The sequence below is a fragment of the Malaya genurostris genome, chromosome 3, assembly GCF_030247185.1.
Source record: "Malaya genurostris strain Urasoe2022 chromosome 3, Malgen_1.1, whole genome shotgun sequence".
Taxonomy (NCBI): domain Eukaryota; kingdom Metazoa; phylum Arthropoda; class Insecta; order Diptera; family Culicidae; genus Malaya; species Malaya genurostris.
The window spans coordinates 205989774-206002639 of NC_080572.1; the positions used below are offsets into that span (position 1 = coordinate 205989774).

Consider the following 12866-nt stretch of genomic DNA (forward strand, 5'->3'; position numbering starts at 1 on the left):
GATTTTCATAGGTAATCAGCGTTTTACACGGATGTGTCCCACCTTGACCACAAATGATGTAAGATGGAATTGCCTTACGTAGATGCATACGTACCACTCGTACGCCATTCCGGATGCCGGGGAAAAAATTCCGCCATACTTCTCTTTCGATGGAAAGAACTTCACCGTAGTGCGACATGATCTCCCGAACGGACTGATCGGTGGCCTGCGGGGGAAGGTCATGCACGCGTACTTGTATGGCATTGTCCACCATGTGCACAGGAATTTTGTATTTAATGTTGTCACACTCAACGCTGTGCACCTCGTTGTTTACCGAAGCGAATGCAATTGCATCGCTTTCACGTTTAAACATAGTGTACACACAGTTAGGCGCCTTGTTGAATTGAATCTCACTTACATTATTAGCGTCTAGATGCATTCGTTCTTTAAGTAAGATTTCAATTTCATTTGCTGCTGGTCTAACTTTGCAACGCTTGAAATCTATATAAATTGAATTCGGTCTTGCAGGCCAAGTTTCAGGCTTTGTTAAATCGCATTTGACCATTCCGTACACTCTATTGTTCACTGCACTGTATTGTCTTTGTTTCTTTTGCTTCGACCGCAAACGATTTTCGACTGTGTTAGGTGAAATGCGAGGACGAACTGAAATAATTGAATTCTTTGTATTCTCTTATTATGAGAAGTTCTATGCACTGTCTTAAGAACAAATTAATTTAGAAACAAACGTTCAGACCAACCATGCTTTATGCAGTGCCAATTTGGTCAAATTGTTGTTCCACCATGAAGAAAATGCTTCCAATGCGCAGTGGGGAAAATGGACCAAAAACGCGACGATTTTTTTGGAGGCATGATATAGCTGATCACAAAGCACTTTTTTTGGTGTAAAATGGTCAGTAAAATCGATTCCATGAATTTAGAAAGACCGCACGAAACGCTATCATGTTCATTTTACCCCAAGTTCCCTTTTTATACTGCATTGTATTCAAGTTTAACTATATAACATGAAACCGAAGAACTTGCAGAAGAGCGAATAGAGTGTTTCCGATGTAAAAAAGTCTAACAAATCGATTGCATATAGTTTTATTGACAGCAGAAAACTCATTACACCGTTTTACCCCATTTCTTTTCTAGTTATAATATTCAGTTGAAATATGATCTACAATCCAATACGATCTATCAATATTGGTTCATAATACGTGCAAAACAACTGTGATCCAATTAAACACAACGGAAACGACAGTACTAGCCTGTTTAACCCGTTTTACCCCAATTTAATTCATAAATTGGGGTAAAACGGGTTAAACAGGCTAGTACTGTCGTTTCCGTTGTGTTTAATTGGATTCATAAATTGGGGTAAAACGGGTTAAACAGGCTAGTACTGTCGTTTCCGTTGTGTTTAATTGGATCACAGTTGTTTTGCACGTATTATGAACCAATATTGATAGATCGTACTGGATCTTCTTTTGGATTGTAGATCATATTTCAACTGAATATTATAACTAGAAAAAAATGGGGTAAAACGGTGCAACGAGTTTTCTGCTGTCAATAAAACTATATGCAATCGATTTGTTAGACTTTTTTTTACATCGGAAACACTCTATTCGCTCTTCTGCAAGTTCTTCGGTTTCATGTTATATAGTTAAACTTGAATACAATGCAGTATAAAAAGGGAACTTGGGGTAAAATGAACATGATAGCGTTTCGTGCGGTCTTTCTAAATACATGGAATCGATTTTACTGACCATTTTACACCAAAAAAGTTATTTGTGGCCAGCTGTATCATGCCTCCAAAAAACTCGTCGCGTTTTTGGTTCATATTTCCCCACTGTGCAATGATTCAAACCAAAATTCTGAGAATGATCGTGAAGCGATCTCTTTTGTTTACTACAAATGATTTGCACTCACACACAAATATGGAATTATTAGATGTAATGTCACATTGTATTCAAAGGATATTCCAACAAAAATCGATACAATCTTAAATTGAATCGGTTCGCTTTTCTTTAGTAAGTTAGTTCATAAGTAACTTTGCCTCGTTACCCATTACTATTTTCTCTTTAAAAAATAAAAAATTTGCGAATGCAAATAATAATGTCCTCAAGGTAAAAACCAAATCATGTGTATAATAACTAAATCTTAACTTAAATTTTAACGATTTCAATTTAATTCATATTACAATAAAAATACACTAAAAAACTTGCCTTTGAAAAATATGACCGGAGTGCGTCAGATGATATTATTTTTCTAAAGAAAACCCATTAGTTTATGCATCCACTATCGGATTAGTTTGTTTATTTTTTGTACCGATGGAACAATAAAATAATGTTGAGTAAATTCCATTTTTCCTATGTTGAATCAATTTCATGAAAACACCGGTCTTGGTTCAAAGTGCACCAACATTTATGTGTGGTTCAATTTCTTTAATCCTAGTCTTGCCTGGTTATGGATCAAGTTTCATTGCAGTATCTTTGAACACTTTAACACCGAACTCAGGCCCTTCTTTGGCCGCCTATGTCCCGGAGACAGCCAACGGCGGTGACCAGAAAGCTTCACGATTTTCGAACAGCGGTGCAGCAACATCGCATAAACAAAGCTTCCAACCAGACTCGTTCTCTAATACATCTACAACCGACACCGCAAGACGCTGCTACCACCACAAGCATTTTTCGATGAAGCTGTTGTGTGACTGTGCTACCAACCGGTCCTGGTGGAAGTGGGTGGTGGGATGGGTGCTTATGCGCAAAAGAAGGAAGCAAACGAGAATGCATCATGATGTTGTTTCTCTGTTTGCACAAGCGTACTGGACACACACACATCTAGACGCGTCTTACGAATCGTATGTAATGCAACAGTACGATGGTGTTCGTGACGGTCATATGCACAGCCGAAAGGGTTCCGAATGAAGATGTAGATGTGTATTGGTGAAGCGTTGCACAACTTATTTTCGTTATGCCATGTCGGGTTATTCGCTTTGATATGGGCTTCGCTTTGCATTATTACGGCAACAATCGGAGAATATGTTGTTCGTTGCGGTGGTGCAGCTCCGGAAAAAGAAACGCCTACGAGAGCATGTGTTCGGGACAGTGGCGTTCTGTGGGGGGCAAGCCCATTTTCAAAAATTTTTCGATGATCCAAAATGTCATAATTGAACGATTTGTAAACCACGTGTATTCGAAAATTTGACCAAAAATAAAAAAAAAAAGTTTTAGCACTCTAGTCTGTGAGAGGTGGCTTGCACTACGCCTGTGGTGGGACTCATGTTGAATAAATTACGTGCGAAGAGGATGACGAATAAAGGGGCGGAGCTTGCACACAAGGGAACAACCAATCGGGTGCTTCGGGCGCACATAATGATAGTGCCACGCTGTGTGTTTAACGATCGAGCCCAACTGTGTTCGGGTCGTTTCTCAAGTGTGCTCACAGTCACTAGTCTTTAACGCACTTTGTTCGTGGTTGGTCGCGCAACGAGCGTTGCTTTTTTAATAATTCCCTTGGCGCAAAACCCGTCGTTGACGTGACGCACCGAAAGGGACGACGGTGAAGAGAGGAAGATAACGAGTAATAATAATCATATCGTCGGCGGGTTTCGAGCGAAAAAGAGAGCGAGAGTGAGCGGAGGAAGATACCCCACTAATCACACGAAAAAAAAAGAATCTGCTTGTACACAATTTTTCATGTTATTAATGAAAATAGTATTAAACATTAGGCATAATAAAAAGTACGAAACGGATGGGTTAACGTCAGGCGGAGTGAAGAAAAAGCAACATCAACAGAAAACATTAAATAGCAGAAACATAAATACATACATCTTCGCTGGTAGATTACATACAATTTGGAAAACTAATATTATATGCCATTAAAAATCTTAGCGATTCAGCTCGGAATTGTTTTCGATTATACCATTACGGACCTGGAAGATATGTAATTTGGACACCCGTCTGTTTTCGGGGGATCGTTTCTGCTCGGCGACAATTAGTGACAATTGTTGTTTGTGGAGTGTCCCGGAGAACCGCCCGGTGGAAGGGATTTACTCAACACTCAATCGCACATAATAATAATCATAATAATCAATTGTCTGATAGCTGCGATTAGTAGTGATCGTTTGCGCGCGCTCCGACTCTAGCTTTTTTTTTCTTCCCAGCTGTTGGTATGAGTGATAATTTTCACGATTACGTGAAGACAGTGTCAAAACAGTAATTAGTTTAAATTGAAGCGATAAATTAGTGATGTTTATGTGTAGTTTTTGCTTCCTCGCGATTGACCGTACTGTGGTGGTTGTGTGACTCCTACTAAGCACCAGTGATTCGGAACAGACGAACAGCTAGTCCGTGGTCCACGAGTGTGTGTGCCCCGTCATTACCGAAAATTAGGGTTAATGTAATTGATTCTTAGACACCCGGAGCCTTCTTTGACCGGCTTGTGAATGAAATCGGTGGCCGTGAAAATTGTTTCAATTATTGCTACGATAATCACCTCTAATCGGTAGAAGGAAAGGAGAATTTTGCTTTCGTTTTACGCTGGTAGAATCCTGACTAAAACTGCGAGAAGGTAGTAGTGATCCTTAAAGCAGTAACGGGACAGTTTTTTCATAGTAGCGCCCTTCTGGTGTTCCTAATTATTAATTAGTTGTATTGTGATATTAATTTTAATAACCATAAATGAAGAGCGGCTATTCCAAAAACGCGGAGATTTTGTTGACAGATTAGCACACCCACGTTCGGTGCTAATATCAAATCATCACCTTCGAAATTTGATCACCGGGGTGGCGACGGCGAATCGAATCTTGATCTCGACGAAAATAACAAAGCGAACAACAGAGCAGGAACACATAATATCTCCGCAGGGAGTCTCTTGCTTCGTAAGTGCGTGCTTTTGAACCCCAGGAAGTGTGTGAAAATATCAACAAATTCAAACGAAAGAAGAACCCGCAAACAGAGAAAAAAACAAGGGCCAAACAAGCTCAGGGATATCAGAACTCGGTGGTGACCTGGATGGATTAGTGAGAGGAATGAACAAATTCGAGATTCACGCATAAACATACGAGAGGATCCTTGTTGTGTCCCGAGAAGGTTATTTTTTCCGAAGTGCATTCAAGTTTTTTTTTGCATTGAAAGGAAGTGATCGCTGAATGCGCTGTTTCCGAATGGTGTCAGTGTGACAGAGGTTCCTGGAAGAAAACACCCGGATGATCAGTTGACGTACGTGAATAAAAATCAGCATTTAAAGTGCCCAGTAGCAACGGAACAAAACACCGAACAAGTGAAGTGTGGTGAGTTGTGCGTTGGGAGTGCGTGTATGAGAGAGCACCTCGCTGGGTTTGCTTCTCAGGTGCCAGCGACTGCTTGCCGTTGAGTGAACACGGGTGAGTTTACTCCAACGGCATTACGATTCATTTCGAAAAAGTGGCCTCGATCGGTGCCAACACGCTCAACTTCACGGATCTGGGGAGCCCTTACGAGGGCCCCCCTAGTACACCGCAGTCCGGAATGGATGCACCGGATGCACCGCACACGCCAAAGTACCTCGACGGTGGAGCAACACCGGCGGGACCGGGCAAGTCCGCCTTCGTCGAGCTGCAGCAGCACGGGTTAGTGTTACGAACAGATTTGATATTATTTTTATTTTTTTAGTGTAGACTTTTTTGTGCTTAGTCGATCTGATTTCTAAGTTAGGTACAAGCAGTCGTAATCTACTTCAGAAGATACTGCTTTTGGCGCTAATTTGCACAGTTTCCGTAATGCTTCATTTTGTGTTATTAGAAGATTATCGGGAGATTAATTGATATAGAAGTTTGCTTCTTGAAGCTAGCTTACTTCGTTATTCTTCATTCAGTGTACCAAGGTTAGAAAGCTTGGTGCTCGCGAAAATTTAAAAATTTCTGTTTAATTCTCGACGAATGGAAGTGTACTCGTCCTGCTTCGAAAAATAAATAAAATAAAAAAGGGTTGGCAAAGTAGTTTTTTCTTTGATTACATTACTCTTCACATTACTTTTTTATATGCTAAACGAACAAAACTCAACTAAAAACGAAGCTTTTCTGTTACAAACGAACTTTGGATAGTGTAAATAAGAAGCAGAACATTTGGCCTATACAAGATATAAAAAGAGATTTTTTGTATTGTCTCCTCGGAAGAAATTATTTGTAGGGGTATTGTACCAATAATCATCTCACTAGCAAAGCCATCATGTGATAAAATAAGAAACAATCTAGTAGAAATAGTTCAAACGCGACGCGAAAATTTAAAGTAAACGCATTAATTTTCATCTTACTACAACAGAACAATTTTCAGTTTCTTAACAATTATGTTTCAAGTTGTTTGATGTTTTTTTCATGTAGAATTGATGTTTTTTTATGGCGAAAAAGAGTTAAATTGAATCAAACTGTATTCTTGGTGTCAATAGGATCCATAGTACTAACCATGAAATGATTCTGTACACTAAGAATCGGCTGCGAAGTCTATTGAAACAGAAAGGCCAAATTCCACAAAAGGAATGTAATGCCAAGACTTTCCTTTGCTTTACTAAAGGAAGGATTCTTACTAGTATCAGTAGGACCATAGCCCCAGTCTAGCAATAGCTCTATACGCTATGAATCGGTTGCGAGCTCCGTTGAAACGGAAGGTCAAATTCCACAAAAATGAAATGATATACCAAGGCTTTACTTACTGATGAGTCGAAGACTGTACACCTATCACAAACTATGGGGACTATTTTCAACCCCTAAAATACTATGTTCCCTACGACGATGTAACTTGTTTTGGCCGTAAGGTTCGTATGATTCTATTGACGATTTCTTTTATTGGTTAAGACGTAAAGTCGTCTTGAACTTAGTTTAACTTTAATCAGTTACCAAACAGGAAAACACTGACGAAACAAACAGCAGAAATGAAAATGGGCAGAATAAATACTGCTGTCTAGGCAGGACCCGAACCCATAACTTTTCCTATTCAGGGAAGCCACTTTGCCAAATAAACTATCCGGCATGTGAAAAACCACACATAATGCAGTCTAATCGAGCAGAACTTCTGTTAATTATCAGCAATGCCCTTGTGAAGTTCTTTCACAAGCAAACATTCCACACAACGAAATCGTCAATTCAATTCATCATCTGTTCCCGCTCGACATTGATTTGAATTTTTTTCCGTAGTCTCTTCTACCATTTTTTATGGTAGTTTAAAAGGAAGTTCAATACTTCCCCGGATAGGAAAAGTTACGGGTTCGAGTCTTGTCTCGCAAGTATTTATTTCTGCTATTTGTTTCGTCAGCTCGCTTTTGCCATCTGTTTACCCGCTTGGTGCTGATAAAAAAGTGCGGTTGGTTGGCTACGTCACTTCTACGATCTTATCGCCGGAGCCGAAATGGTCAGCTATTTGATCTTCAAATAATCCAAAATTCAGTAGTAGTTGCAAACGTGCTAAAGCCTATTGAAATCGGTTCAGTTACCTCCTAGAAAACTAAGCATTTAGAAAAACGTGAAAATTCACAACGGAGCGTCCGGTTTAGCCCCGGTATCCTTTGTGTTTTTACGAAGAAACAGCTTAAGCAAATTTATTCAAACTTTTTTTCACATTTTAAAGCATCATTTAAAGAATATGTAGTTAAATTTCCGTATATTAATATTGAAAATTGAGGCGGTAACAGAGGATTTCCCAAAACCTCTTTTGAGAATCATGTTGCGCGGTGAACACGATATCTCGGCGTAGAAATATCTGAAATCAAAAATGTTCTAACATTTACTTAAAGTACGAGTTATTTCTCCCTTCCCCGTCGTTCTCAAGTAATTATTTTGATTTTTGAGCAGTTTGTGGCATATTTAAGCAAAAAACGCGATCTTAAGCTAAGTATTCCGCCAATTTTGAGGTGAAAAACTACCAAAATATGGGAATGGATAAATTTCAAAAACGTAGTGGGGAGGCATTTTATATCAAGAAAGTATGTTCCAATTTTGAATAGGATTGGCTCAGTAGATTTTGCAGGATCGTGTTCACAGACTTCGACAAAATGGTTTTCAGAAAAACGCGTTTGAATTTTTTTTCTCAAAAAGTAAGCAAAAGATATTTTTGGTAACTTACACTGAATTTGATTGAATGATTTGAAATTTTGACCCAATTTTTTTGAAATGTTAAACTACAAGAAAATGTAAAAAAAAAAACGATTTTCCGAAACTGTTTTTCCCTAACCCCGTTTTAAGTCAATTATAAAATGGATACTTTCCATTAAACGGCTTTATAATCAGAGCTTTCCAAGTACTTATATAGATATTTCCATTCATATGCAAATTGATAAACATGTTCTGAACTTTCCCCGAAAAAAATTTTTTTGTACTCGCCTGAGCTTAGCCGAACTGTATAGAACGCTATGGGTCCCCGAAGCTCTGATCAAAAGGCCTTTTTTTTGGCAAATTCTATTACCTTTCTAAAGCGGAAGGCAAGAATGATTAACTTATTGATTTATTTTCCAACTTAGCAAAAATTTTAATGTTTGAAAATCATGCTCTTGTCTGACGTAAACCGATGCCTGAACACATTCTATCTCAGTCTGACCCAATTGGGTTTTTATAAGCTCGGGAAATTTTATATGCTTGGGGAACCAAACGATCCAAGTAGGCGTACGCATTGGACGGGAAATATTTATGCTCCCATCAATGCATTTTAGAAGAAAGTTTTATTAATGTAGTTTTTGTGATTGTACTTCTAAGCTAAGTATAAGTAAAATTTAGTTCATATCTATGTTAATTTCAAACAGACGGGCTCATGAAGCCTTTTTACAGGAATGGTATAGTCGGCGAGATTGTTCTAAATTTTATGTAATTTTTTGCATGTAATGATGAAAACATACTTTTCATTCTCGGTTCCAACTTATACCATGGTTGTATCGCAAGTTTAGATTGAATCCCAGACCTCATACCTACCCAAATCTCCAACTCCGCGACATCTATGAAAGAGAATGATGAGTCGTCGTCCTTTCGGAAAGAAGGCAAAGCACCAACTTTTCTTCTTCTTCTTATCCTTCAACCTTCCCTGGGAACGAGGGAGATGGAGGCGGTTGGCAATGATGGCTATCATGCTGTTTGAGTAGAAATGGCATCAATTTCCAATACTATTTTCTAAGCAACTCTTATTTGACAATCAGCAGAAAATATGATGATATCAGTGTGCAATCCGCCACGATCATCGTCACAACGCAACGCTTGGAAAAATGATTTTGAAAAGCGAAATATTGATTAGTGAAATTCACCTCAGATGTTGCATTTCTAGCTAATATTCAGAAAATAAAGATTTCTTTATCTTCATGTTTTCGTTAAGTAAGGAACAGAAACCGATATTGAATGAATAGAACTGTTCTTGTGTTTCAATTTACATTGTACCTGCATAGCAAATGGTGATTGTAGCTTCTAAGACAATTTCGAACCAAAAATTTTAAAAGTACCTTGCTTGAGAACAAAAGTAGCCACTTTCAACCTTTCTAGAAATTCATTAATTGTTAGTTGGTTGGTTTTCACGTCAACGTATGGCATATAAATGAAAATGAATTGAATCGAAACCTCGGATGTTCGAGTTAAGTTGTGTATTTCTGAAATAATGATATTAGAGTTCCTTGTGCTTAACCAAACTGACTAACAATTCATTTAATTTGTATAAAACTTAATTTAAATTCTTCAGTCTAAATTTACCGGAGAAATAACCTAAGTTTATATTGCAATGTATATTTGGCGCATTTTTTTGAACTGTTGGATGATTAGTTTGATTGCCGTATAAAGCCGCCCTTGGAATAGTTTAGCTTCAAATAACTTTACAACGATAAACAGGCTATTAAAGGCCTAAAGGAAATGAAAATTTTCCACAACCGCAACTTTTTCCTATCTGTTTTCTGTTATTTGCTTCAACAATTGAACTACCCTGTGATGAATGTGATGGAGCACAATTAGTTAAACTATTTTCCAACTACTTTACTTACTCAACAAAACGTTACAGATTTTAGGAAACGACGTACAAAACTACATGAGGTTATTATTATCTGTTTTTTTTTAATTTAGAAAAAACAACGGCTAGCGTTTTCATACTGGCCACTCTTTTTCTCTAAGTGGCCACAAATTGAAATTTATTGTAATAATACATTAGCTCACAATTCTTACTTTGTCGCAATTTTTTTCATAGCTTTATTGAGACAAAGCCCTTCTTAATCCACCTAGTGGTGTGATAATGCCCTTCTTTTACCATTTAAATAGTCGCATAATCACATTTATGATACTATACCCTAATCTAATAGTAGCTTTCGAACGTGACTTTCGTCTAAGACTTCCGAGTTCGGTTGGTGCACTGAAATCTACTACGTTTTGTCAGTTAACTCACATACATGATTACATTTCCCGAACCGGGAATGCTTGACATAATTTTCCAAACCTAATCTGATACCACATCGCAGCTTTTGAATAAGCCTAAGTTTATCAAAATTTGTTGATTATCTTCGAGAGGTAGAAGCCGATAAGAAAAGTGCAGTTAGTTGATTACGTCACTTATACCATAACATCTCAAAAAAGAACAGCTTTTTGATATTCAAACTTAAACAATGGCTCAATAGTTGCTTTCAAACAAACCTAAGCTTGTTGAAATCGGTTCAACCATCTTCGAGAAAATTGAGCAGTGAAAGAACAACGCGTTTTATCGGTTACGTCACTAATGGCATTATATCTCCGGAATCAGAAGTCACAGCCATTTGATCTTTGAACTTGATCAATGATCTAATAATAGTTTTCAAACAAACCTAAGCTTGTTGAAATTGTTTCTGCCATTTCTGAGAAAATTGAGTGGTAAACAAATTCGTTGAAAGGTTCACGCAAATACTTAAACATACATACACAGACATTTTCCGATCTCGTTCTAGTTCAGTCGATACTTTGAATCTCCGAGGCTCCGTTCGAATGTTGGTTTTTCCAGTAATTCTATAGTCTTTCTATAGAGAAAGGAGAAACAAATTGATTCTGGATAAAACTGTGAAAATTTCTTATTAAACAAATTTATAACTGATTCTCGTAGTACGTGAAGTAGCATTGCTAGTTAATCGATATGATTCACCCAAAAAGGCATGTCATTTAAATAATGTTGCGCATATTTAGACATTTACAGTCAAGATTCAGACTAAAAATAGGAGTAGAACTTAACCAATGATTAATGGACTCTGTTTCAACGTTATTTTTTCTGTCTACTATCGTAATGTGCCCAGTTGTCCTTACTCTAAAAATCGCAAAGCTGCGGACTGTGATCGACTGTTTCCACAGAACTCGTAGCCGAAAAAATCCAGAAATGAATAACGAATCATCAGACTTCGCTTACTCCGATCTTTGTACACGTTTCTAGTATGACAAACCGTGTACTTTGCAAAGATATATAGACCAATACGACTCACGATTGTTTTTAAGGGTGGATTATTCGAATCGTTGTAGCTCAAAAACTGTTAATTGTGCACTAATGATGTCCAAAAAGAAGTTGTAGGAATTCAATTTGGTACTTTACAAAACTGAAAAAGAAAGTTGAACGTTTTTTAAAGAATCAGATAATATGTTATATTCATATTTTTTACTTTTTCGAACCCGAACCCAACCAGTACCCGTTTAAAATAAAAAAAATTGTCACCCGTACCCGATAGACATTGTTTGAATCGTAAGTTTTATTAAAAACCATCAGCGATGCAGAACTAAATCGGATTGCATTGAATTTTCATAATTTTCATAGAAAATTATATTGAAACGTAAATTTTTCAAATTTAATTTTTTATTTATTTCGTTAAGCAAGTGTAGACTACATATAAACGGTTTACAATGTTTACTTTGATACTACGCCACTACTTGATTGTAGTGGCGTATTATTCGATTGATTGGGCTATATTTTGCATAATTTGTTGTAATGTTTCTTTCTAAAAATAATTTCCTGGTTCGTAATTGACGGCTAGGTATATAAAAATTTAATTGCGATAATAAAGAAGGTGATTGAATGCGTTGAGAAATAATGTCGCTGATAAAATAAAGCATTGCAAGGTCGTGGCGTTCTTTAAGTGTTTGAATATTGATGAGCATGCAGCGTGCTTCATATGGTGGTAGAGGAAATGCTGTCCAGTTTAATTTACGAAGTGCATATAAAAGAAATAGTTTTTGAATAGATTCGATGCGTTCTTCGTGAATAATATTATATGGATTCCATACTAGGCTGCAATATTCCAAAATAGGTCTGACATATGTACTGTATAATAATTTAATTGTGTATGGGTCCTGAAAGTTATGAATGAAGCGTTTAATAAAGCCCAGCATGCTATTTGCTTTATTGATTATGGTATTGTAGTGTTCCACAAAAGTGAGCTTGGAGTCCAAGATTACGCTTAAATCTTTGACAACTTTACATTTTTCTACAAGTTGATTTCCTAGATTTATGTTTATAGATATAGATTCACTTTTCCTGCTGAAAGTTATTGAGTTACATTTTTTTTTACATTGAGTTGGAGTAGACTTTTGCAGCACCAAATGTGGAATAGATTGATTTCGTTCTGGAATATAACAGTGTCGTTGATATTTTCAATGCCCATGAAGAGTTTCATGTCGTCTGCATATATAAGCACTTTTAGATTTTTAAGTATGAAGGAAATGTCGTTTATATGTAAAATGAAGAGGAGAGGCCCTAAGTGAGAACCCTGAGGTACGCTAGAAGTTACAATAATTGGTTCAGACAGTATGTTTTGGAAGCGAACTACCTGTACACGATTCGTTAAGTATGATTTGAGCCATTCCAGAAGATTTATTTTATACCATATTTTTATACCATATTTTATACCATATTTTTGCATTCAGAGTGAATGCCATAAATTCTTAGAGATTT

At 37.1% G+C, this 12866-nt stretch overlaps 1 protein-coding gene across 6 annotated transcripts in view; it reads left to right on the forward strand.

The window, feature by feature from the left end:
• Positions 1-3443: 3443 nt before the first annotated feature.
• The window catches only part of LOC131434897 (homeotic protein distal-less), a 138312-nt gene continuing 128889 nt past the window's right edge, over positions 3444-12866 (forward strand). For 5 of the 6 annotated variants that reach the window (XM_058602149.1, XM_058602145.1, XM_058602147.1 and 2 more), the window contains exon 1: positions 3444-5587. In XM_058602149.1, the coding sequence (XP_058458132.1) occupies positions 5487-5587 (101 nt within the window). In that variant the 5' untranslated portion in view covers positions 3444-5486. The remainder of the gene's footprint in view (positions 5588-12866) is intronic. The other variant, XM_058602144.1, reaches the window with a different exon arrangement.